The sequence below is a fragment of the Chiloscyllium plagiosum genome, unplaced genomic scaffold (genome assembly GCF_037043375.1).
Source record: "Chiloscyllium plagiosum isolate Xiang-an unplaced genomic scaffold, Cpla_swu_hap1 HiC_scaffold_24, whole genome shotgun sequence".
In the NCBI taxonomy this organism is placed as follows: Eukaryota; Metazoa; Chordata; class Chondrichthyes; order Orectolobiformes; family Hemiscylliidae; genus Chiloscyllium; species Chiloscyllium plagiosum.
Genome location: NW_028270162.1, coordinates 48,040,639 through 48,068,606, shown reverse-complemented (window position 1 = coordinate 48,068,606; position 27,968 = coordinate 48,040,639). Strand labels below are relative to the sequence as shown.

The following is a 27,968-nucleotide window of genomic DNA, read 5'->3' as shown; positions in this document are numbered from 1 at the left end:
ATCAGTTCAACATTATCCACAGCATGTTACTACCCCAAAAAAATCCAATAAGTTAATCATGATTTCCCTTTCACACAACCACGTTGACTCTGCTTGATTACCTCGAACTTTCAAAGTCCCCTGCTGTAACATCTTCACTTATCCCCATGTCAGATGTCATGCTAACTGCCTTGTAATTTCTTACTTTGTTTCCTTTCCTTTCTGAATAACGCTATTTAATCTGCCTTTTCATTCTAATTGAATCTTCCTCAAATCGAGAGAATGTTTGAAAATTAAAAGACAAGAACACCAGCTGCTCTCTCATGAGGGCTTTTTCCCAGACCCCAAGGAGAAGCTCATCAGGATCCATGCAGCTCTAACCATTTGCTCAGTACCATTGCCACGGTGATTGCGGATTTCTCCAGTTCCTCCCTTCCTTTCATTTTCTGATTTATAGCTATTTTAATAATGTTCTTGTATTCTCTATGCTGAGCAACAATGCAAAGTATCTGTTCAATTCACCTGCCCTTCCCATTAATCCCCCAGACACACTTTCCATAGAATAAATATCAACTTTTTTAAAAATATCTAAAGAAAATCATCTTATCTATCTTTGCTTGCTACCCACCCATGCTCAATTAAGTTTTTCCTTCAAATTTGACACTACATTTAACTTTTTTTTGAAAAGTTAATCACAGGCAATAGGTCCATCCCTTGGACATTTTTCCTTTCTCATTATATGTATTGTGTATTCTGAAACATCCCTTCAAGTGTCTGCCATTGTAACTCTATTGATTTTCTCTTGCCACAGGATTCAACAACTGTCACAGAACCTGGAGGCATTTAAATGCAATTATTTCATGTAGAATTTTGTTTTAAAAAGATCTCCGTAAAAACAAATGACACTACTGAATTGCCAAAAAAGCCATCTGGTTCACTCATGTCCTTCAGTGGAAGGAATCTGCCATCCTTACTAGTTCTGGCCTACATACATGCCAAACCCACAATGGAATTGACCCTTAAATACCTTCTGAAATAGCTTAGCAAACCACTACACTGTGTAAAACAGCTATTTAACTAAACAGCTGTAATTATAGCTGTATCAAGTGGACTATAGCAGTTCACCATTACCTTTTCAAAGAACAAGTAGGATATAACAAATGCTAGCTTTGTCAGCAATGCTCACATCCCAAAATCAGATACATCAGAGGTTCAGAGAAGGTATACTCGCACATGGATCTCATTGCATCACAAGATCCCAATATTTACATACACTCTCCTACCTGCACCCAGGGCTTCTGAAAAACACAAATAAGGCAAGAACAGCATTATCCACAGTAGGTTCTGTAACACTTGGATGCGGGAGTGTAACTTGGCTTACAACAATAGTCTCACATAAATGGGCAAGACACAAAGTAATATGAAACCACTCCTCAGCAAAGTGTCAACACCTCAAGGTGGGAAGGAACAAAATTTAAGCAACAACCTACGAGTAAAGATGCACCCCTAGTGCAAGTAAAAAAGGAAGCAATGAACTGAGAACAACTGTAACAAAGATTCACTGATACAGACACAAAAGAAGCTACAAACGGTAAAGATCAAAGGGATTTGGGGTGGAGTGATGAACACTTTAGCATTACACACAGGCTGGTGGTTTCCTTTGTTTTCTATTTGAAGGCTGAGCCAAACAGTAACTTGCCCTAGGGCGAGTTGGCAAGTGGAAGCTTCCATCCCGAGACATTGGGGTCCTGGACCCCAATTCTCAATTACCACTCAGATGGTCTTTAAATTGAAGTAGCTCATTCAGACTGGAGTTTGGGAGTGGGGTGGGGTGGGGGGTGGAGGGTGGATGCCAGCTTCCACAGCTGAGCTCTGAATAGAGCAGCGCTCGACAACATCAAAAGAAATTGAAGAATGCGGTAATCCTTATTTATGAATTCCAGAATCCAATTTCCTCTCGCGCCTTTCAAGTTGCCTCAAACAATAGCTGCCTTTGGTCCAAGCAAAGCAAAGCACAGCCTCATTCTCATCGGAAGCAAAAGCAGATCTGCATTCAGCCATTAAAAGTCTGCAAAGCACCATCAGCAAACCAGACATTGCTTTCCCTCAGCAAAATGTGTGGCCTTTCCACTTGCACGGGATGCTGACTCTAATAACCCAATGTCTCTGCAACCACCCCACAACCAACTTAGCTGTACTCTCAGAACTGAATGATACGCAGGTGCCTGTGTTAGACTGGGGTGGACAAAGTTAAAAATCACACAACACCAAGCTATAGTTCAACAGGTTAATTTCGAATTCCAACGCTCCGAAAGCTTGTACTTCAAAATAAACCTGTTGGATTATAACCTGGTGTTCTGAGAGTTTTAACTCAGAACTGCAGGTATATAGCACTCTGCAGTCAAAGAGACTGAAATCCAATTAACAGATTCATGAAAGCCAGCAAGGTTTTTAAAAGATTGAACCCAACAAGTTGGGAAAGAATAGGGTACAAAAATTTATTTGGATCCAAAATTTGGCTGGGATGTGCGGAATTGAGAGAGAAAAAAATTGATGGCGATCACGTGCATGTGGAATTTCAGAATGAGCCAGTTAACACCAGAATGTGAAAAGGGGAGGTTTGGAAGGAGGCTAATTTGACAGGTAAACACTACCACAGACCATTCAGAGTAAATGGCCCATTTCTGTGCCTCAAATTCTATATAATTCTATATAAACAAACTAATTCCCATCTTCACAACTACCTTCCATTCAAGTGCTTTCCAAATTGGGACCAAAGTTGAGCATCCCTTCTTCACCCCAACATAATCTTGTTGGAGTCACATGGTTCAGGCCCAGGTCTTACCCCAAGACATGAGCACACAAATCAAGGCCAACTCTCCAGTGCAGTACACAATGAGTGCTGCACTGTCTGCGGTGCCAGCTTTTAGGGCTGCGAAACATTCTATTGCACTCTAAAAGCAGTGGAGTTCGGTTTTTGAAAAGGATAACTTCAGAATGTCATTATTCCTCAAACAACACAACAGATGGTCTTTATCACATAACTGTGGGAGCTTGCTGTGTGAAAACTGACTACTGTACTTTTGGGATTTCAAACATTTAACATTGGTTGAAAGAGAAGTCAAGGTGGTTTGCAAAGCCCTATATAAATGCAAGGCTGGTCATCTCTGGGAGCAAACTGCAAGCTTGGCCAAGTTCAGATAAATCATGACTGGGAAGGAAGTTCATGTGAAGTATAAGCACCAGTAAAAGGAAGCTGGGTTGAATAGTAGTAGGCTCTAAATAACATAGATCCAGCTCTGACCTTCCTGCTCTGTAGCTAACTTTGATTTTGAATCGCTAGGTGTCAGCCACCATCATGATTTAAACATTGAGCCATAGCAGGACAGAAATGTAAGCCCTAACACCAACAGCCTATATATAGGATGGAGCCAAGAACATGCTGCATGCTATTAGCTTACAGGTTGACAGTGTGTCAACAGGGTTTCAGTAAAAGGTACACTGATCAAGAATAATTCTCATGTGTCATATCTGACTGTGAAAAGCATTCACAACTCCCAAGATTTTGACCTTCCAACCTTGGACAGAGTCTTCAAAGAGTACCACAAGCTACATAATGCCAGGATAAATTACTGGGATTCTCTGATCTCTCATTGAGCGCAGTTGGAGTGGGACATTGGGAAATAGTGATTTAAAAACATCTCATATGAAGGGTACAGGTACAACATTTTAAGTGCTTTCGTTTAAGCAATTCTCTTTCTCCCTCCCTCCCTCCCCCCCCCCCAAACAAGTGAAGAAAACCAGTGGCAGCCATACGTTTACCAACAATATCATCAGCAGTGCCTAATCAGGTTGTTAACTATATTAGCAAATTGTGGTCCCACAACACATTCTTAACAGTATCTCAACAAATGTAGCGGACAATACTTCAATTCAGGAACAAAAAACCAGGATTGATGAATCCCCCTCTTGAAGCTTGCAATCGCCCTCTGGATTTCACCCTGATTTACACTGGACTGGTTATTTTTTGATTTGAACCCTCCAGCAGGCCAATTCTTTCTTTTACATTCCATTTCTGACAGAACAAGTGCTTCAGTTTTCAACCAACTTATCATCCAGACAGTCCTGCAGAGATTTGGTAACAGAGACCTGGGGCTAGAAGCCAATACTTCCAATTTTATGGTTCAACTGATCACCTTGATAATAAAATGGCCCGGCAGCTGCATCAGAAACTCCCCCATGAGTCAGTCAGCATATATGCTCATAGCTGAAACCACAGTGAGCAAAGGCTCAGGTTAAATCACAGTCTTCTACCCAAGCCAAGCCAAAGGCATTCATCCCAGTTGCACTGCCCTCCCTAATGTCCCAATGTTATTATGAGGCAGGGAGGGCAAGTGGAGTTAAAACAAAAATGTACCAATGTCACCAGCCATAGGCAGCAAGAAAAGAACAGCAGACCAGAAGTCACTGGGTGCGATGGGAGTAGAATCCAACAAGAATGGATCACAACTAAGGCAGCGTAGAGTGAAGAGGCTGAGTACTACAAAGGAAATGGGATCCACTAGATTGCAGATAGCAGGTAGAACAGGACCATTAACAATAGAGCTATCAAAAATTGGGAGGTCTGTTTAAGCATTCCAGACTCAGCTCAGAGTGACAACATCCAGGTCTTCTTTCATTCAAGTGACACTTGAGGTCACCAATTTATTATGGTGAGAGTTCACAGGTACACAGTGGGCTTTGACATAAGCAGCCAAGTTAAACTGAAGAGCTGGTTACATTGTCAATCAGAGGCCAAGGTGTTTGTTGAGGGATGCAAAACATTAGCACAAAATAAGTTTTATTTAAACACTTCAGACTCACTTTATTTTTGTTTTCCTTTTAGATTTTGTGCCATGAAAACATCAGTCCACGCTGCTCGGTGTATCCCTGAAATTAAAACCACTCTACCGGCTGCCTTCAGCTGTGTGAAGATCCAAAGTTTTGAAATTTCCTCCCTAAACTTCTCCATCCGTCTGTCTGTCTTTAAGATGCTATGCAAAACCTGCCCCTTTGAACATGCTTTTCGTCACTTCTCCTAACATCTGCTTCAATTTCTCAGCATCAAATACTGTACAATAAGATTATAACGGCAAGATAGAATGTTTGACATTAAAGACATGTTACAAAATACAAGTCATTGTGCTGAGCAGGGATCACTCGAGCAAGGTACTACCTTACAGGCAAGACACTAAACCAAGGTCCCCGCATGCATTTTGTGGTGGGTAAAACATCCCATGGTACTACTTCAGATAAATTCAGGTTTTCTTCCTACTGTCCTGGCAAATATTTATCCCTCAAAAAATACCCAAACAGACTAACTGGTCATGGTCGCCATTCAAGAGATCTTAATGTATGCAAACTGACTGCAACATGGATTACATTGTAAAAGTATTCAATTCCATTTGAAAGCAATTTGGGATGTCTCAGGTTCTATTATAAACATAACCCATTGGGTGGAACTTTGTCAGCAGTGTACTAATTCTGATGGCAGAACTAATGTGCACCACTTCTTCTCTCTCACTTTTCCCAGTTTTTCAAGCAATTACAATTTAATCTTACAGAGCCTGTGGTATAGACCGGTAACGCAATTCTAAATGTTGCCACCATTGACAACCCTATAAGTAGAGGAAAAGCTATAAACAGCATCCTGGTTAAACAGGGTGACTCCGCATCATACCCATAACTTCCCTTCCCAATTCCACTACCATTAGTGCAAAGACTTATTGAAACCACAAAGGTGAGTGGGATTTGTTGGTGTTCGTTTCAAATTTTAAATTGAACTTTTAAATATTTCCCATTACACTGGTTTCACTTCATTCATATGTGCATCATCTTTATTTGCAGAGATTAGCTTAGTCAGAGAGTTAAATATATCAGCACATCATGGTTGGCACGCATTGATGATTCCAGAGATCTAAGGGACACTTCTTATCTTGTGGAAGAAACAAGGTTTTTTTTTTGTTTACTTTTGAATGTTCATAGAGTCAGATGTACAGCACAGAAACAGACCCTTCAGTCCAACTCAGCCACACCAACCAAATATCCTAACCCAACCTATTCCCATTTGCCAGCATTTAGCCCATATCCCTCTAAACCCTTCCTATTCCTATACCCATCCAGATGCCTTTTAAATGCTGTAATTGTACCACCCTCTGCATGAAAACATTGCTTGGCAGATCCCTTTTAAATCTATCCCATCTCATCTTAAACCTATGCCCTCTAGGTTTGGACTCCCCTACTCAAAAGACCTTGGCTATTCACCCTACCCATGTCCCTCATGATTTTTAATAAACCTCTAAGGTCACCCCTCAGCCTCCGATGCTCCAAGGAAAAAAGCCCCATCTTATTCAGCCTCTCCCTATAGCTCAAACCCTCAATCCCCGTAACATCCTTGTAAATCTGTTCTGAACCCTTTCAAGTATAACATATTTCCTGTCACAGGGAGACCAAAACTGCACACAATATTTCAAAGGGTCTCAACAATGTCCTATAAAGCCACAACATAACATCCCAACTCCTTTACTCAATGCACTGACCAGCAAAGGCAAGCATGCCAAACAATCTTTCACTATCCTGTCTACCTGTGACTGCATTTTCAAGTAACTATGAACTTGCAACCCTAGGTCTCTGCTCAGCAACATTCCTCAGTGCCCTACCATTAACTGTATAAATCCTGCCATAGTGTGACTTACCAAAATGCAACACCTCACATTTATCTAAATTAAACTCCAACTGCCAATCCAGTGGCCCATCTGATCTGGAGGTAATCATCTTCACTGACCACTATGCCACCAATTTTGGGATCATCTGCAAATTTACTCACCATCCCCTCTATGCTCACATCCAAATTACGCAAGTAATGAAAAGCAGTGGACCCAAAGCTGATCTTTATGGTACACCACTGACCAAAAGCCTCTAGTCTGAAAAACAAAATCTCTATCACCTCCTCCTACTTTCAAGCCAATTTTGTGTCCAATTGGCTAGCTCCCCCTGGATTCCATGTGATCTAACCTTCCAAACCAGTCTGCCATGCTGAACCTTGTTGAATACCTCGAAGTCCACACCGACAACACCTACTGCTCTGCCTTCAGTCTTCTCTACCAGCTCATCAAAAAAAATCCAATCACATTAGTGAGACATGATTTCCAACATGTAAAGCCACGTTGACTCTCCCTATCAGTCCCTGTCTCTCCAAATACATGCAAATCCTGCCCCTCAGCAACCTTTCCAACAGCTTACCCACTACTCACCAGTAAAGCTCACCAGTCTACAGTTCCCTGACTTTCCTTACTACCTTTCTTGAATAATGGCACTACATTATTCATGTTGGTATCCAGTGTTGTACTTGCCACGGTGATTCTCAGTTGATTCTCTATGCATTGTAAAGGAAATTGTTCAAGATTGGTCTCAGTGGGGGTCACTGAAATGATACAGGTGAATTCAAAATACGGAAGGACCATGCCAGCAATAACTCTAAAATGGGCCCACATTTAGACAGTACAGATCCTGCCTCTTACTGACTCAATTTTTTTTGGAACGTTTACTGACAATTTCCATCACTCCTCCCAGGATATCAGGCACTCCCTTTTCACTCCATACTTTCTTTTCCTCTCAACCTTTGTGGCCCAAAGCCTAAGTATAGCTGTTCTCCTGTTGGAAATTTTACATTCTGCTACCTCGAACACACCAGGTTCCTGCTCTCAGCCCATTGAATTGTACCCCATCTATCAATCTTCCTTCTGAGCAATAAAACAGTCACCTTTCTCTGCTAATGCTATACATTGTTAACCACAGGGCACCCATTCATCTGAAACCATTGGGGGACTACAAAACCATAGGCGACATCAGGGCAGAGCTCCATCTTGTCCTCAATCAATACAAATCAACACATGAATAAGCCATTTGGCTCTTCAATACAATGATGGCTAATCTGATTACAGCCTCATCCCCAGTTTCCTGCCTCTCTCAACATCTTCAAATCCCTTGGTAGGCAAGAATCTATCTTTTCGTTAAAAATATTCAATGACTCTGCCTCCATCAATCTCTGGGTAAGAAAAGCTCCGTGAATAAGATTCTCATCTCTGCCTTAAATGAGACCCCCTTGATTTTAAAACTCTATTGCCTAGTTCTGATCTTTCCCATTTGTGAAAGATCCTTTCAGCATCCATCCCATCAAGACACCTCAGGATTTTGCATATTTCAAGAGGAAAATGAATCACCTTTCATCCTTTTAAACACCAAAAGAATACAGGCCCTTCCTATCCAATCTTTCTTCATAAAATAAGCCCCCACATCCCAGGATTCAGCTGAGTGAATGCGCTCTGAACTGTTTCTAATGCAGTTCACCCTTCCTTCAATAAAGACCCCCAAAACTGCATGTAGCATTCTAGATAAGGTCTCATCAATGGCCGATACAACACAAACAAAACATGCCCAAACTTAATATTCCATTCCTCTTGCAAACATTTGATTTGCTTTCCTTGTTACTTGCTGCATCCATATACCAACTTGGAGAGATTCATGTAGTGGAACACTCAGATCTCTGTCTCAGAGTTCTGTAATCTTTCTCCATTTAAAATAACATCCTGCTTTCCTATTCTTCCTGCCAAAGTTGACAAGTTCACACTTCTCCCACAATATACTCCATCTGCCCATCTACTTAACCAATCTACACCCCATTACAGGATTTAAAATGTCCTCTTTCCAATACCCATGCGTACCTATTTCCATTAAGAATTGCTGAATTGCAATATGAAGAGAATCTAAACTCACGTTCAACTCTCTAACCCAGAGACACGTTGAGCAACTGCAGCAGCAAGCCTACAATTCCCCAAATTGAAGCAAGTGTTTCAGTTTCAGTGGCTTCATTGTGGTAAAAGTTCCCAATGCACTTCACAATTAGCACGATCAAATAAAATTGGACATTGTGGCACAAATGGGCAACATTTAGTCGAAGGTTTTATGCAGTCAAGAGGCTGAGAGATTTAAGGTGGCCAACTCTAGAGCTTTGAGTCTTTGAAGCTGAATCCACAGCCAACAGTTGTGAAGCCAATGAGAATGGAGATAAAGCAGTGGTCAGATTTGGACATGGTATTTCTAATCTGGCTTCATACTCATGGTATAGCATGGCTTCTCAACATACCTGCAGGGTGGATAATTTCAAGGCGATCCGATGTCACCAAACAGGACTTTTATGACTAATACCTCAGTAAACAGACAGTAATTTATTTACCAACTACAATAATAAAAAAATCCCATGTCCGGAGACAAAGCGTCAAAATCGGAGATGCTTCATCACCAATGAAACATTTGAGCTATGTTCTGAAAAGCACTGCCTGAAAAGCTAGTGGTAACATTCAATACTTTCTAAAAGTGAATTGATCAAATAGTCATAGAGCTGTACAGCATGGAGACAAATTCTTTAGTCCAACTCATCCATGCTGACCAGATATCCCAAATTAATCTAGTCCCATTTGTTGGCATTTAGCCTATATCCATCTAAACTCTTCAAATACCCATCCAGGTGCCTTTGAGATGTTGGAATTATGTCTGCCTCCACAACCTCCTCTGGCAGCTCGTTCCATACATGCACCACCCTCTGCATGAAAAACCTTACGTCGCTTTTAAATCTTTCCTCTCTCACCTTAAAACGATGCCTTCCAGTTTGAGACTCCCTTATCCAGGGGCAAAGACCTTGTCTATTCACCCCATCCATGTCCTTCATGATTTTATACACCTCGATAAGACTACCCCTCAGCCAACTCTCCATGGAAAATAGCCCCAGCCATTTCAGCCTTTCCCTATAACTCTAATCATCCAATCCTGGCAACATGCATGCAAATCTCAAGTTTCACAACACCTCTGCTATAGCAGGGAGACCAGAATCTCTCTCAGTATTCCAAAGTGGCTGAACCAATGTTCTGTACAGCTGCAACATGACATGCCAACTCCTATATTTAATGCACCGACCAGTAAAGGAAAGCATACCAAATGCCTTCTTCACTATCCTATCTACCTGGACTCCACTTTCAAGGAACAATGAACCTGCACTCCAAGGTCTCTTTGTTCAGCAACACTCCCCAGGACCTTACCATTAAGTGTGTAAGTCCTGCTCTGATTTGGTTTTCCAAAATGCAGCACCTCACATTTAGCTAAATTAAACTCCAACTGCCAATCCTTGTCCCATCGGCCCATCTGATCAAGATTCCATTTTACTGAGTTAATCTTCTTCACTGTCTACTACACCTCCAATTTTGGTGATATCGGCAAACTTTCTACTTCTTATGTTCACATCCAAATCATTTACATAAATAATAAAAAGCAGTGGACCCAGCACCAATCCTTGAAGTACACCTTTGGTCACAAGCTTCCAGTCTGAAAAGCAACCCTCCACCACCACCCTCTGTCTTCTAATTTTGAGCCAGTTCTGTGTCCAAATGCTAGTTCACCCGGAGATCTAACCTTACTAACCAGTCTATCATGAGGAACCTTGTCAAACACTTTACATATAGATTATGTTCACCACTGTGCCCTCATCAATCCCCTTTGTTACTTCAAAGAATTCAATCAAATTAGTAAGACATGATTTCCAACACAAAGCCATGTTGACTATTCCTAATCAGTCCTTGCTTTTCCAAATACATGTACATCCTGTTCCTCAGGATCCCCTGCAACACCTTGACCACCATTAACCTCAGACTCACCAGTCTATAGTTCCTCAGCTTTTCCTTACCACCTTTCTTAAATAGTGGCACCATGATAGTCAACTTCCAATACTCCGGCACCTTACCTGTGGTTATCGATGATACAAATGTCTCAGCAAAGGGTCCAACAATCACTTCCCTAGTTTCCTACAAAGCTTTAGGGTACACCTGATCACGTATCCCAGGGATTTATCCACATCATGAGTTTTAAAATGTCCAGTACCTCCTCCTCTGTAATATGGTTACATTTTTCAAGACATTGCTATTTATTTCTCCAAGTTCTCCAGCTTCCATATCCTTCTCCACAGTAAACACCGATACTTGAAAATGAAACATTGCATGGCCAATGGGAAAGAGATGGGGACAGGGACTGACTGAATAGCTCTTTAGAAGCAGCACACTGGCCAATCCAATCAGCCTCTATCAGAGTGCCCAAGACAGTTAAAAAGTTCAGAAGTGCAGCGTAAAAGTAGATATGGACCTTGGTACAAGTGCATCCTTTGCCACTGGACTTCCCTGCTGAATTAATGATCCTGATGCAAGAGACGTCTTCCACCGTTAAACTGTGACATGCTGAAAATACCCTTCACTTCAGCATGTGCAGCACGAGAATCAGAGTTCTTGGCATTCAGCAAGATGGTTGTGGCAGTTAAGCCACCACTTTAATATGGATGACATGTCAGAAGGAACTTGTAAGCAGCTTCCTAAAATGCTTATCAGCAATTAACCAACAGCATATTAAGGCAGAGAGAGAGTCCCCACAGAGCGGCACAGCAAACAAACTCAAATGCAATTCGACAGAAAACAAAATGAGAAATTTTAATTACACAAGCCCCTCTCCAAGTCAACCAGGTCTGAATGCAAACAGTGGCATCCAGTCGTACAATGAAATACCAAACAGTGCCAACCTATTCTGAACACAATGCCAGGGGGCCTTTTAAAACCAACAACACATTTCCATAAACTCAGACATCATGCAAGTTTCACAAATTAGAATTACGGAAAAAAACGTCAATGGTGAGAAAGAGCCCATTCATTCAATCAAAGCTCATCCCCCCACTCAATAACTTTTGCCATCCATCATCCAGTTGCATTTTGGCTGGCCAACTGGAAAGCACAACCAGGAGCGATGCAGAACAAACTGCCAGCTTACTATTATTCACCTAACACCATCAAGATATTTCTTCTAATAGACCCAGCAGGTTATTTAAAACACTTATCTTTTGAAGTAACAAACTTTTTCTTTGCAATATTTCTGATCCAAAATGCCTCCTAGGCTGCTTCCACACTCGTACCACAATTCGCTTGGGAAAAGACAGACCGTCCAGGAAAACGGATATACAGTGACACCAGAATTTCCTGGCCAGCTACACATTCTTCCATTATGTGGTCATACACAAATTTAATGAAGTTACCCAATTCAAGCCAGAGAAGAGAATATTTTCTGGAAATGGCTATAGCTCTTGGTATTTGACAGCCTTAAGTGAACTCCAACACTGAGCTCGGGATGAAGTGATGAAATGGGTCAGAAACACCAACCTCACCATGCAGTACATTCACCCAGTGAGCAGTGAACAACAATTTCAAACCAACAGACCAGGAACAGAAACTTCACCTAGGCTTACAGACATCACTGTGACTCAATCAATTTTCAGGTTACTGACTTGCTAACCCAATCAATTTTTTTTTCCCTTTGGCACAGAGCCCTTTCCTAATAGCCCTACCTTTGTGATCCTATTCGAAGATGTATGCAGAAGTTATTAACCGATTTCTTCTCTCAGGAAAACATTTTAGCAATTGTGTGCTAAATCACACTGCAACCCAGGTTTGGTTCAACCAGATATTCTTCTCTCTTACCAGTTATATACAGTACATCTTGGGTGAAATGCTTCTTACCAGAAACATTAACTCTTACTCTCTCTGAACCTGCTGAATATTTCCAGCACTTCCAGGTTTTAGTCACAGCTCACCTTAGATCACTGCTACTTCAGAGGGTTCCCTTTGATGAAAGTAGGAGGCTGCTTGGGAAAATGAGGAACACAGTGGAGGCCAGTGGCCCTTGGGGACTGGAATCTGTTGGTGGTTGGGGCAACCCTACAGACATCACATCTGATGCCTCCCATGGTGACACAGCCTGTTGCACACAGTGTGGATAAGGTACGCAGTTGGAAGGTGACCGTGCAATTGTATCCCAGAACAGTCAGCACCTTCAGGAAGGCGAGTGAAATGGGGGAAGGGGATTGGAACTAAAACACTGGCAACCATGTTGCTTCATGCTTTGCAGCCGTCAGGCCAATGCAACTCGTTAGGAGTTTGGGAAAAACTAGGACATGTGGAAACCTGATCATTACTTACAGACAATTGTTCCGTTATAGTCTCTAAACAAGGTCAGATAAAAAAAACATATACAGGAGATATCAAGCCAGTACTGACAAGGTTCTTACCTTTGGCTGCGCTCTACGTGGAAAAGCCACTTTAGGATCAATCTGCATTGGAGGAAAAACACAATAGAAAATTAAATTTTCAGCTCGGAGATTAAAGTTGCTATAAGAACAACTTTGCAAAACAAGGGAACACCCAGAGAAACAAAGTTATTTTCTGTAAGCAAAATAGGTGGAACCATAACTCCATTAAAAAGCCATTTGTAACAAATTCCAGGCTGCTCTGTTTCAGCTTAACACAGCACACAAATGTAAAATACAGATAAACTGACTGACTTTAGGGGGTTGGGGTGGAGGGATACGATTTCACAAATGCTGAGGAGGTGGGGGGGGGGCATTGAGTTCTTCATATGCAAGAGTCAATAGCAGGAATAGAAAAGGTCATTATTGGATCAGGCTAGTAAGGTTTGGGCAAAATCGTTGTCCTCACCCTACACCCACTTTCCAGCAGGAACACTTAGACAGCAATTCACTATGGGTCCTTTCTCTCCAAACCAGAGGCGAAGATTAATTGGACCCCAGTTCCATCTATAACCCAACTTCTGCACAATACTCTTCCCCACTGAGGTCAACTCACTCAGGAGTGTGCCCAAGATCCTCTTGAGCCATGAAGAGCAGATCCTCAATGACGTATAGGATGGATTTGATGGGAAGGGAGACTGGAAGAACCTTAAAACAAAACCAATACCTTGGCTAGTTTCTGGAACTTTAAAATGGAGACTACAGAACTCTACAAACCCGTCCTTTGGCCCTTCAAGTCTGTGGAAGTTCTTCACCAAAACAATCCAGAACTAAATCTCACAGACCCAAAGGGACACCACAACATTGCATCTTTCTCCCTTTCTAATACGTCACCCTACTCCATCAAAAATGAAATTGTCACTCTCTCAACTAATCCTCATGCCAATAACATTCAATATTTTGTAACCTTCCTTTTCTTAAACTTGCAATCACTTTACATACACTATATTCCCCTAGTTCAAGATGTGCATGGGCCCCCACTGCTACTGAAAGGGAATGCACACGGCCAGCCAGGACCGACTGGACAAGGGAAAGATAGAAACACGGTGCAAATGCTCATGCTACTATCCACCTCAATCCATGCAAAATCCCAAAACTACATCAGCCAAAGAACTGAATTAAGCCAAATCAGCATTCACAGAAATGACTCACTGATCCACCACAGGAGTGAGTTCACCAAGCTAGGTAAGTGCCAAATGATCTATCCCTCAGTTTGCGGAACTATCGCAAGCTTCACGTGGGAGTTCTGCATTCTTATTTACACCCAGGCTAACACTGCACTTGTAATAAGATCACTACACATTGGAAAGGTGCTCTCCCATCCACTTACACACAGTAGAGGTTCCACGATCCTGCTAGTGTAGGCCATTTATTCACAATCCCACCACCAACTCGTTGTCCGACCTTCAGCAGTCAAGCATTCAATAGTCTTCACTGAGTTTTGGAATTCCTTCTCAAGCTTTTCCCCTTCTACTCCATAAAGCCTTCCTCTTTGACTACGCGTTCAGTCATAGAGTCATAGAGATATACAACATGGAAACAGACCCTTCGGTCCAACCCGTCCATGCCAACCAGATATCCCAACCCAATCTAGTCCCACCTGCTAGCACCCGGGCCATACCCCTCCAAACCCTTCCTATTCTTATATCCATCCAAATGACTTTTAAATGTTGCAATTGTACCAGCCTCCACCACTCCTCTGGAAGCTCATTCCATACACGTACCCCCCTCTGTATGAAATAGTTGCCCTTCAGGGGCCTTTTATATCTTTCCCCTCTCACCCTAAACCTATGCCCTCTAGTTCTGGACTCCCCAACCCCAGGGAAAAGACTGCGTCTATTTATCCTATCCCTGTCCCTCATAATTTTGTAAAACTCTAAGTTCACGCTTCATCCTCCAACGCTCCAGGGAAAACAGCCCCAGCCTGTTCAGCCTCCCCCCATAGCTCAAATCCTCCAACCCTGGCAACATCTTTGCAAATCTTTTCTGAACCCTTTCAAGTTTCATAACATCTTTCCGATAGGAAGATCAGAATTGCACGCAATATTCCAACAGTGGCCTAACCAATGTCCTGTACAGCTGCAACATGATCTCCCAACTCCTGTACTCAATACTCTGACCAATAAAGGAAAGCATACCAAATGCCCTCTTCGCTATCCTATTTACCTGCAACTCCACTTTCAAGAAGCTATGAATCTGCACTCCAAGGTCTCTTTGTTCAGTAACACTCCCTAGGACCTTACCATTAAGTGTATAAGTCCTGCCACCTGCCCTAAATTTTGATTGATTATTCTTGTCTGATTGCGTGCCTATGAAGCAACCTGGGACATTTCACTACATTACGTTAAGTCACTAGACAAATGAAAGCTACAATGTAATTTGCTGGCCTTGTTTTTTGATTGAAATCAGGGAGCACTATAGCAGATAAGGACAGCTTCAATGTCAAACAGGTGGCATACAATCAGCCCAAGAAGGCCCTTTTAGCACCAAATGACCACTCCATCACAGAAACATTACTGTGGTGAGTGGGGAAGGCTGGGAAACATAAGCACTGTCAGCTGGTCACCACATTAGTCACAAATCAAACTAATCAGAGAGAACTGAGGCTGGAACAATCAGGCAATTGGATAGAGATTGAAGGAGGGAAATAACTGAAATCAGGGATTCTGAATGAGGCAAAGAAAATTTGTGGTTTGAAACATTCAGCAAACAAAAGTAAGGGGAGATGGTGGCTTAGTGACTCTACGCTAGCAACCCAAAGACCCAGGCTAAGGATCTGGGACATGGTTTCAAAACCCACCATGACAGCTGGTGGAATTTAAAATCTACAATGTAAAGTAACAATGACCAAGACCACAGCATCAATTGCTATAAAAACCCACCTGGTCCCCTAAATGCCCTTGGGGAAAGAACTCTGCTATCCTTACCTAGAATGGCCTATAGGGGACTCTAGACCTACAGCCGTGTGATAGATCGCCAACTGTCCTCAAACAGCCTAGCAAGCACTCAGTCCGAGCAATTTGGGACGGACAACAAATGTTGGCCCTGTTAGTGACTCCTGCAGCCCATGAACAATTATATTTTGAAAGAATTCACTGTGCTGTATGGTAAAAGTAGGGAACCTGCACTGTGATGCAATATCAGATATTGTACTATAACACAATCTGAGTAACAGTACAGGAAATCCAGTGATGGTTTCAAAACACTCAGTGGACAAGGGCCTATCTGATGTAACCCTGACCTATATCAGCCACAATTCAATCCTTGGTTTCTGTTTAGTTATTTGAGGAGCATCAATGATACTTTACCTTTTCCCCAACAGTCTGCTTGAAGAAGAAAAGCAAGGGTTTCACACAATGGATTCTCAAACTGCTTTACCATAAAATAGTTTTTCCGTAATTTTTTTTTAAAATTATACTCACAATCATCCTACTCTCAGTGATAGTTGGACAGCCTATTTATTCAACTTCCTCTGGTACCAGACAGAGTGACTCAATGAACATACTTAATTCAGAAAGATCCTGCCAATTTTTGATATGTGCCAGTTCATGGAAATCAGTCTTGCGATATTCCTGCAAGTCAAGCTATCTCACCAGGATATTCAGTAGGCACTAGGCCCACCCTGTCAAAAATCACAGAGACACCTCCACATACAGTCTGACTCTTGCATTCCTAACGTCTCTGGTCAGGAATTTCTTACTTAGAAGTGAGAAATTCCTGACAAGACTTGCTCTTAAAAAAGGTCAGGATTGATGGCGATGTGAAGTACATCAACTCTCAGTGTTGTCTGCAGCAAATGGGAACTAAACCAGTCTGACTTTATTTTCCATAGCTGGTCCAAGCAGACCAAAAAAGATCGGAGTCCCACCTCTGCACTGTTGAGTTAGCTGATCTCAGTTAGGTCCAAGAATAGGGCACTGCAGTTGGCCTCATGGAAATCAGAGTAGGCCATTCAGCCCCTTGAATCAGTTCCACGATTTAATTAATTCAGGGGTTCTTAAACAAGGGTCCACAGTTCAGTGAAAGGTTGCACCAAGAATGGCTAATAGAAACTGGAGTTTCATTTGTCCTCTTAATCGCATTCCTAACTAATAATCTTTGCCTCATTTTGAAGTTAGAGATGGCCAGTCAGACCTTTCGGTTTAGTTGGCTCCCTATAAAGTGCTAATCAACACAGCGATTACAAGCAAGATCGGGTCAGGGAGAATATTGTACTTCGACACTATGCGGTAGTTTAATTCGGACTCGCAAGAGAAAGCAATGGGCCAAAAGGTACTATAATGCAACAAGGTTATCAGCATGAAGGAATAACAGATTTCTTCAATTGATTCAAAGAGGAGCAGCGCCCACTGAATAATGACTAACTAGCGGTAACAATGGAGTCACCAAAGGAAATCTTCCCCTTCTCACCTACTCACTTTGGTGGTTACCAACAATTCTGGGCTTTAGAGACTAGGTTCAGATCACATTCTGTTAGTTTGACAGTTGACTGATGATTGCAAAAATAAATATTATATATCAAATTTATATAATTAGTTTAAAGGCTATGGAATTAATATACAATTGAGTCTTAAATTATTCATTTAATAAATAGATTTAACAGTAAGAAGTAGATTTCCTCATTCAAAAATGAAGTGAAATATTACAAGAACTGAGATGATGAATGTTCAATAGCTATGCATTCCCGTCATGATTGTTTCCTGAATTATCTGTTGCCTAATGTTAATTAGGCACAAATCAGTGATGCATCGAAACCCAAACTGAGTATCTGTATAGAGGACCATTTCTTAATTCTATTACCATGCACTATTAGGTGCACTGATGCAAGGAAGAGTATTTTTTTATTTTAAAATTTTTTTTATTTTAAAAAAATCCCTCACCTTATGAATGAAAAGCTTTTGTGTCCTGTTAACAAATTACCTATAGTTCTCAACCCCCCTCTATATAATATTATCAAAAGACTGCACTGGAGACTGTGCAATCAATTGTCTATTCACCTTTGAAAAACAAAATTAAAACAAGGATCCATGTTTAATCGTCAAACTAATTTTCAGATCTTAAGGAACATCAGTAGGACCTTTATAACACAGGAAATGTGTCTCAGAACTTAGCCCAAAGAAATGCCCAAATTAAATCATGGCTGATCTAAACTTCAGCTCCATTTGCCCAGTTTTGCATCATATCTATTGACACCCTTATCTAACACCACACTACCAATTTCAGTCTCAACAGCTCAGTTGACAGACGGTCATTTTTGTAGGACATTGGCAGGGAGAGATGAAGAGGCATTCGGGAAATGCATTACCCTGCGTGCTAAGCAGTCTGTGCTCATTTCACTTCTGAGTGGCCTTTCTCTATTGTCCATAAAATCAAGATAATACACCCACAGTTTGGTAGGTTAAAAAAATGAATCAATTGCATTTCTGCCACTTTTCACTATCTGGTGACCACTGCACAAGTGTAGACGTTAAGTGCAACAGGATTAGGAGTCAGCTCACACTTAGGGCCTGGAATTGTGCATGAAGTTAAGTGAAGTAATTTGGGAGAAGTCAGCCCCTGTGTAAGGAAAGGCATAGAATATTGGAGACAGCATGAATGCAGTTATTATTCCAAACTTTCACACTTCTTGATGGCCCACAATACCACTGCAATTATTCCAAGACTCACGGTGTATGGGCAAAGTCTATGAAATGTGAAAGTGGCAACAGTAAAAAGTCTGCTTTCTGAAAGTCCTGAAGTTAAAACAGTTTGTATCACATTCAGTAGTGTTTTTTTTTAATATAAAAAGGGCCTTTATGTCCCCACAATGCTCCATAAGAACAATGCACTCTCTCAAACTTAGGTGGTCTACCTGATTACAGTTAAGCTGAGCTTGGTAAAATAAACAGGTTTTGGATTCGCAGCATTTAAAAAGGGATTGCCCTTTTTTTTGGATGAAGAAACTGTTGATCTGCTTTTGTTGGGTTGCCATAGGCACAAGGAATTAGACAAAACACCCTGAAGAGCCACGGATCCTGGGACTTTAAGAAGCTATTTCACCTTTAAAAAAAAAAGTCAACCCCGATGCCAGGTTTGGTCCCATCCAAGTATTGTGCTGGTGCCATGCCCGGTAGTTTGTGGACCGATAAAAGTCTGGCACTCAGGTTTACAAATTCTCAAAGAATCAATTGTTGAATAACCAGATAGATTTCTCCTGGATTCCTGAATCGTGCTGGGGAAACAACAAGCTTACAATTGTCTTTAAACACAATTGTATGAAACAGAAATCTGGGTGTGTTGAAAAGAACTGTTCAACACACTGGTTTTAATGTAAAAATAGCTTTTGTAGGTCAAACAGAAAAGCGATTAGATCCTATTAAATGGGCAAACTCAGTCATGACAGAATTTAGCAATTTTAAAAATCAATATTGCATATTGCAAGCCATATTCACCTGCATTCCTTCAACTAACATAAAGAAAGCTTTTAAAAATAAATTTGAAGGGATTCCAAATGTCCCACCCTCACTTTCCAAAAGCTTTGAATCTTTTACTGAAGAATGGTTCCATGAACGTTCCTTCACCCAAAAGGATATTATCAGTTTGCAAGCCTCAGGAGTCAGAAGGATGTCCCAAGTAATGTCACTCTCACCCAGGGTCCAGTAGGGGGTGCTATGAAGCAATCAGAAAACAATAGTCTTTTTTCCCAAACCCAGGAATGCTGTAGCCCATTGTAGCATCCAGAGCTAAAAATGTGTTGCTGGAACAGCGCAGCAGGTCAGGCAGCATCCAGGGAACAGGAGAATCGACGTTTCGGGCATAAGCCCTTCTTCAGGAAGGGCTTATGCCCGAAACATCGATTCTCCTGTTCCCTGGATGCTGCCTGACCTGCTGCGCTGTTCCAGCAACACATTTTCAGCTCTGATCTCCAGCATCTGCAGACCTCACTTTCTCCCCATTGTAGCATCCACAAGACTCTCCAAAAAACTGAGATCTGTGAACTCAGCCTGTGCCTTGGACTAAACTATGAACCTTAAGCAGCTGCAAGGCTTGAGGACAGAAACTTCAATCTGTCTCGATCATCTTAAATTCACAAACTGGATTGCCATGCGCACAGAACCGCAAACAGATCTCTGAAGGTTCAAAATGCTGAGTAATGAGATAGTAAGTAGAGGAAAAGGTGTACATTGCAGCCTCTATTTCAAGCTCAGTCCAGTCAAGGCTGAGATGAGGACAAGTGCCCAAAGGTTCAATCTGCAAACTCTCTCCTCACCCAGTCTCATCCTGTTCATAACCTAGCGCGATTCCACAGTGAATCAATTAACATTTAGTATGTCATTTGTTTTCAAATGCTAAAGTCTCTAGATGCCCAAATAAAATACAAACACAAACGCATACTTTAAAAAGCATTAATTGTGCAGAGATTTTCAAAAAACAATTCCACAGATCATTCTAGGTCATTTCATTATCAAGCAAGCAACGGTATATGTATCAATATAGTTTCATTTTTGCAGCTTCAGGTTTGAGCCAGTTACAAACAGTGTATTGATCTCCTAATTCACATCAAAATGTATTCAGATGTGACATGGATGGTCCAGACACCATGAAGTACAACTCACATTCAAAATGATGCCTTATTTTTCTATTGAATGGTTTCATTTCCCCACACGTCAGCTGGTTCTGGACAAACGTCCTCAGAGTCTATACAGAGTTTGAGGTGGTCTTACAAACAATAGGAAGTGGGAAAATCAATCAGGCTCCCATGTTGGAAGTGAACAGCAGGAAGAGTTGGGTGCAAGTGGCTTTGAGAGTTTTCAACCATAAATCCATATACATGAAGTTTCATGGGCATCGAAATCTCCTGCTGAATCCTAGCTATCATTAACCCCCACACCCTTCCAACAAACACCACAAATGTATTCTGAGTGAGGGACTTCAACCTCCATAACATCTCGACGATACGATCACTGAAGGTCAGAGGGCACAGCTGATGACACAACACAAGGTGAAAAATGGGGTGACTTTGTCCTCACTAATCTGTTCTAGATTCATCTGTCAACGACTGGACTAGGAGATGTGACCACCTCTTAGAAGGACCGAAGGGTCTGTTTCCATGCTGTACATCTCTATGACTCTATATGCAGACCTAGCATGTCTTGACTCTAAAGACACATTCTTTTGAACTGTGTGGCAGGAACATCAGTTGTACGAATGGGCAATAGATGGTGATACCCAAATCCCTTGAAAGAACAACTTGCTTAATTTAATAGATTTACAGATCTTTTTATTCATTACAGAATCTTTTGTAAATTCCTTCCTGAAACATCAATGTTGCTGGCAATGCCAACATTTATTGTCCATCCTTAATTATCCTTAGCTTACCAAGCCATTTCAGAAAGCAGTTAGGGGTAAAACACATTGCTGTGGATCTGGAGTTGTATCTAAGCCAGGTCAGGCATGGATTTTCTCCGAACCAGATGAGTCTTTACAACAACTGAGTAGCTTTTTTGATTATTAATCAAATTAAATTTAAATTCCCTCAGCTGTCATGATGGGACTTAAAATGATTCTGTCTCAGAATCATTAAGCAGGTGTCTAGATAACCCAAACACTAATCATTGTGACACCATGCCGTACCCTTCCATTAAATTAGATTTCCCAGGACCTGGATGTCTGAAAATAAGGTGCAAAATTGATAATGCTAGAACACAAGGCAAATACATGCTAAACGGAGCAATGGAAGCAACATGGTAATGAAGAGATCCCACAACCAACAGATGAGGTCAAAACTCTGCAACTCTGCTCCAATCACCACAAATGATCGTACTCAAATAGACTAGCTACTGCTCCTCACCTCTCTCCTCAATGATGGCAGAACCCAGCACAACTGGAAATAAACTAAAATTGAAGTGTTTGCAAAACCTTCATTTATAGCTACCAAGTGAGAATCTTTCTTGGTCTCTTTCCCAGGTGTCCCACCACAAAGGTACCATTCTTGAAACAATTTGATTCTTTTAGTCAAAAATGGCTGAACACAGTAAAGGCCATGGTTACCAATTATAGTCACAGCTCTAAACAAGTTGTTCCAGCACAACAGTGGCATCTACCCGACAGTGTGGAAAATAGTCAATGAATTTCCTGTCTATTATTATGGAATAAATCCAATTCAGCCAGCTATCACCCCATCAGCTGATTCTCAAACAAAGACATCAAGTGCTTTCAGCAATACTTATTCTCAAATAACATTCCCAAGAATGGTCAGTTCGGGTCCATCAGGACACTCAGCTCCAGACCTCCTTACAGCCTTGGTCCTTTTACGAAGGACAGAGCTGAATTCAAGAGGTGAAGAGTGATTGACTGGCCTTAACACCAAGCCAAGATTTGGTAAGGTGGTGCACTAAGATATCCTAGGAAAACTGATTAATGGGAATCATCAAAAATCTCCTATGGGTGGAGTCATACCTCGCACAAAAAGATAATGGTGGGTGGCTGTTGGAGATCAAATGTCTCAGGGTTACGATTTTTATCAGGAAAAGTATTTTAATTCCAATATCTTCACAGAATTGTTATGATGCAGAAGGAGGCCATTCAGTTCACGGTGTCTGAATCAGCTCTCTGATCATTTTAACTTATTGCCGATTCTCCTTCCCTGTGACATTGAACATTGGATAATTCATTAAATAGAAGCAATGCCATCCTGAACCAATTGAACTTTCCTCCACTCCATGTCCAGGCAACACATTCCAGTCCCCAGTTACTCACTATGTAAATTTTGCACCTCATGCACTCATCTTGCAGTTGCCTCTTTCGTAAAAGGTTTTGAACCTGGCGTTTCTGGTTCTTGATCATTTACTACCTGAACAGTTTCTCCCTTTCTATTCTATCCAGACCAATGATTTTTAAAATTTCAATCAAATCTCTTTACCTTCTCCCCAGCAGCAACTCATCAAGGCTTCCTTGATAGCACCTCACACCTACAACTACTACCATCAAGAAAACAGTTTTATGGGACCATCATCCCCAAGTTCGCCTCCATTTCACACACAATTCAAACTCGGAAGTGAATCAATGTTTTCATCCTGAACTCTCTTCCATTAGACAAAAGTAGGGCTCTTCACCAATGATTGCGATGTTCAATGCCACATGCAATTCCTCAGAACCTAAAGCAATTCACACACCTTGACCCATCCAGGATTAGGCTATACAAATGACAAGTGACATTCACATCACAAAGAAAGATGCCAGGCAGAGAGTGTTGCCGCCACCCCATTGATATTCAATTGTATTATCAAAATCTTCCCTCACCTCAAAAACCGAGGGTAAGCATGAACCAGAATCTCAACAAAACCAGCCCTCTAAATACTACAGCTATCAGCAAGCTTGATAGTGGGGACCATCGCTCATCATCTCTGTGCCACCAAGGTATAAGTTTTATGCCAGAATGCATGCAGCTCCAACACCATTATGCAGAACAAATCAGCCCCTCATCTGTTTAAAGATCTATTCCCTCAACCATCAGCAAACCACATTTGCAGGCAGCACCATCCATGGGGTGCACAGCCACAATCCATCATGGCTGTTTGACTAGCACCTCTCACATATGTGACCACCTAGAAGAATTTCCACGACAGTTGTGCAGGATCACAATCATTGCAGTCACACCCCAGTCTGACTTGGAAGTATAACCCCATTCCTTCATTATTGCCTGGTTGAAGTCCTACAATTTCCTGCCTGACAGCACTGCAACAGTTCACCAACACCTTCCCTGGGGCAATACATGCCTTCCTTAGCATCAACACTCCCAAAAACAAAAATTAAAACGTTTCCCCATAGCCCACTTGCTGCATCTACAGATAAATATTCCATATTTGAATAAAGTAATAAAACAGTAAACACTGGCCTAGCCAACAATATCCACACTCCACTGAAAAAAATTAGAACACTAATGGAGAAGCAAAAGCCTAGTAAGTAATAAGAGATGCAGAAAACCTGAAATACTGAAAACCTTGAATAGTGCCTACATATTTATTTCCTTTCTTTATTCCCCAAGTTCTCTCAAGCTTCAGAGTCAAGGCTGGGTCCGGGACTTTGTCACAGATCTCTTCTCAATACTACCATGGTTCGCTGATTACTCATGTAACAAAACATTAACTCGCTACAAGCCTGAGTTAACTTTCCCTAACTAGATACAAGCTTCCTTCTTCTGGCAACCTTATGAGTTTCATTTGCATGTTGATTTTCTGACATCAACTTGGACCACTGTAAAATCTGGTTTATTAACAGATCCAGTCAAAAATAAAACTAAGTGCTCTGTTCAACTAATCTCAGTCCAGACTCCCTAGTACAGAAACTCAAATGGTAAAAAAAAAATTTAAATCAAGTGTCCGAGCCACAGAATGCCCAAAGGTCTCAAGCTGCTAATGATTACCCAGGACACCCAGCTGGAAAGCGCATGTAAGTGAGAACAGTCATCTAAAGTCCTATGATTGTTCAACTGGCAATATTGCGCATCATCTGTCAGCAATACAGTTCACATATAGCATGAACTATGGCTACCTGGGCAAGGAACCTAATGATGGTTGGCAACTACCTTGGCAAGTGATCAGATGGCCATAAATTGTGAAGATCTGGAATCCACTGTCTAACAGGTGCTGGAAGCAGACTCAATAACAACGCTCAGAAGGACAAGTGGATCTATGCTTGGAAATGGAAATACAAGGGAAAGGCCAAGAGTAGGCAATGAGATTAAGTGGATAACTCTTCTAAAGAATAGCATGAGCTCACCTGGATGAATGGTCACCTTCTGCACTATATGATCCCATGATTTATAAACCATGCATGCTAATTTGACATGCTATCCCATAGCATAGTGAATCAGCCACAGTTCTACACAGTCCATTCTGAATGTCCAAATAATTTTTCTCATCTTTATTAACGCAGAATAATCTGGGGGACAATGTCTGCTAATTATAATACTCAAAAATCCTAAATGATAAATGCATAATATTTTCAATATTCTCTCATTCCCCCAACCCCTCCCAATCACCTCTACTGATCATCTTCAATAAGCTGAAAAAGCAGCAAACTGCTGATGTAGTGCTTGAGCCGATTTAGAACCAAGACCGTCACTAAGTAGATTAGTGAATAAGAATGCAAAACACGGTGTGAAAGAGAGGGAGTGGGGGATGTGACCTAAGGACGAGAAAGACAGAAACTAAACCATGAGTACACTCCGAATCCACTCTCTTGGGCATTCTGCACTGAGCTGCTGCCAGGAGACAAGCTCCAGTCCCAGTTTAATCAATCCTGCTACACACAGACCTTGCCCCGCATTCTGATAAAACTGTACAACACAATAAAAATGAAATAAATCCCTGCACTGAAGTACGATAGCACTTCACAGATCCTCAGCAAACAGATCTTTTCAAAAAGGAAGCAGGTTTTCATTCGCCTTCCAGTCCAAAAAAAGTCGGTCATCTCGTTAATGTCACTAAGTACTGGCCTGATGAATGAATGCTGACCTATTTAAGATCCCCCCCTCCACAAGCAGCCCCTGTTGCCATGGCAATGATCGCCGTGGGAACGCTCAGGCACTCTTTCTTTCTCTCTAATACCTCCCCCCCACCACATTCTTTCCCCCCCGCCCCCCAACCCCATCCCTCCCAGTCCTAAGTTTTTCTCTCTCTCACCACACACTCTGGGCTTTTGCGCTGTAGTATTTAACCAGCTGGACCTTTCAGTGTGGGAAACTTGGGGCAAACATGCGTGGATTGTTAAAGCAAACACATGACGTGAGGCTCTGCCTTTATATATCTTTGTAATAGCCAAAACTAAGGGAGAAAGAGAGAGAGGGGCGTGATTCTCAAACCTGCCGTGTCAAGAGCAACCTCTGCCACCACAGCTATTAAATTCCTTGCATTTTATTTGTTTGAAAATAAAACAAATCACCTACCGTTTTAGAATCTAGTTCATGCCTGGGTTGCGCTAGAACTTTATCTACGCCCGTTTGGTCAACAAAAGTGACAAATCCAAATCCTCTGAAAAAGCAGAGAGAGAGAAATAAAAGGCAACGATTCACGATTTAATTCGCTGTAACACGCGTCTGCGAGAAAGAGAAACACCGTGTCACAATAAGAATGGGAATGGAGTTCAGGTTTAATATGGGGGGGACGGGGACATTAACATCCCTTTTTCCCTCCGAAGCGAAGTTTGCAAAGAATCGAGCAGAGAGAGAGAGAGAGAAAGACGCTCACTTACCTTGACCGCTTTGTAACAGGATCCCGCATCACCATGCACTCCTTCACGTCTCCGAATTTACAGAAATATTCCTTGAGACCTTCTGTGAGGGCAGAGAGGGAGGGAAAAAAAAAAGAGGTGGGGGGGGGGACAAGAAATAAATCAGGGGATAACAGTCCTTGCGGGAGTGAATCGTTAAGATTACCCACTACTCAATTTCAATCCGAACAACAAGAAAGCCGTGTTATTTACTGCTACACAGATTGACACACGTTTGTCCGAGGCAAGAGAGTGTGTGATTTGTAAAAACAAAAAAGCTGCACGGTTTTAAAATGCAATCATAACGATGTGTATCATATATATACACACACACACACATCAATGAGGGATTGGTGGGGGGGGGGGTGAAATCACACACAAGAAGTCTCTGGATTGAATTTAAGCAAGAAGTTTTTTTTTAAATTAAAAAAAAGTTGGGAGGTGTATCAGGGACCTTCCTTACCTTGTGTGGTCTGCCAGCTCAGTCCCCCGACGAACATTTTGCTAAAAAAAATATGAAGAGAGAGAGGGGAAAAAAAGACAAAGACACAACTCAGACATGGGATTCGGCCATGTTGGCACCTCACACACACATTTAAAGAAAAAAAAAGTAAGTTGGGCCGTTAACCCAAAGCACCTTTTCTTTTTTAAAAAGAAACTCAACGCTACAGTTTAAAATCTGAAGTAGTTATCCGAAAAAAAATGCTCGATTATTAGTAAGCAAATGTGATTTCTGTTTTTTTTTTCTTCTTTTTTTTTAAAAAAAAAGGAAAAGGCTTGAATAAATGAATTGGATTTGAGCTCCTGTACCAGGGATCGTGCTGAGAGTCTGCACTGAGCACCGAATTGGCTTGGTTAGCGTCCGCCTCCATGAGCTTCCAGTCCCAGCCAAGGCAAAGAAGGGCCCGCTTCAGCAAGAGCTGGGGATGCACAGAGGGGGAAGCAAGGGATCGTCACTGGCGGGAGGGGAGGGAAGGGGCAGCCCGGCCGAGCGGCTCCTCATGACCCGGCCTGAACCCCCTCCCCCCTCCGCCGGGGCCCCGCCCCCGAGCCGGTTAGGCCCCGCCCACTTTCATCCACCGCCCACTCGCCGGTAGGTCACGCCCCCCCCTCCCCCCTTGCTCCCCGCCGTTGGGACCAGGCCCCGCCCAGTTGCCGGCTAAGTGACGCCTCCTTTCGCCCGGCGGGAGTCCTCGCCCCGCCCCCTCCGCAGGCTTGAGCCCGGCCCGGCCCGGCCCCGCCCCGCCCCTTTCCGCGGCTCATCCCCCGACTGGCCGTCTGCCCCGCCCCCACGTTGCTAGGCCCCGCCCTCATACGCCTCAGCTCTGCCCTCTAACGATCGCAGGCTCGCCTGCCCCCTCCCCCCAATCTCACGGCTGCTTACCCTTCAGCCCTGTCCCATCCACCCCACAGCCCCGCCCCATCCACGCAGACACGCTCCGCCCACTTCCCCGACTCCCAGTCTCACCTCCTCCTCCAACCCTTCCCCTCCCCTTTCGCCTCGGCCCCGCCCCGCCGTCCTGGCCCCGCC

At 42.3% G+C, this 27,968-nt stretch overlaps 1 protein-coding gene across 2 annotated transcripts in view; it reads right to left on the bottom strand.

The window, feature by feature from the left end:
- The window catches only part of LOC122562785 (RNA-binding protein Musashi homolog 1-like), a 156,975-nt gene extending 129,534 nt beyond the window's left edge, over positions 1-27,441 (bottom strand). Inside the window, exons 1-5 of one of the 2 annotated variants that reach the window (XM_043715965.2) lie at positions 27,248-27,441; positions 26,901-26,941; positions 26,420-26,501; positions 26,115-26,199; positions 13,169-13,210 (exon numbers count right to left, since the gene is read on the bottom strand). In XM_043715965.2, the coding sequence (XP_043571900.2) occupies positions 13,169-13,210; positions 26,115-26,199; positions 26,420-26,501; positions 26,901-26,941; positions 27,248-27,309 (312 nt within the window). In that variant the 5' untranslated portion in view covers positions 27,310-27,441. Of the gene's footprint in view, positions 1-13,168; positions 13,211-26,114; positions 26,200-26,419; positions 26,502-26,900; positions 26,942-27,247 lie in introns of those variants that run through there. The other variant, XM_088000138.1, reaches the window with a different exon arrangement.
- Between the last annotated feature and the right edge of the window lie 527 nt (positions 27,442-27,968).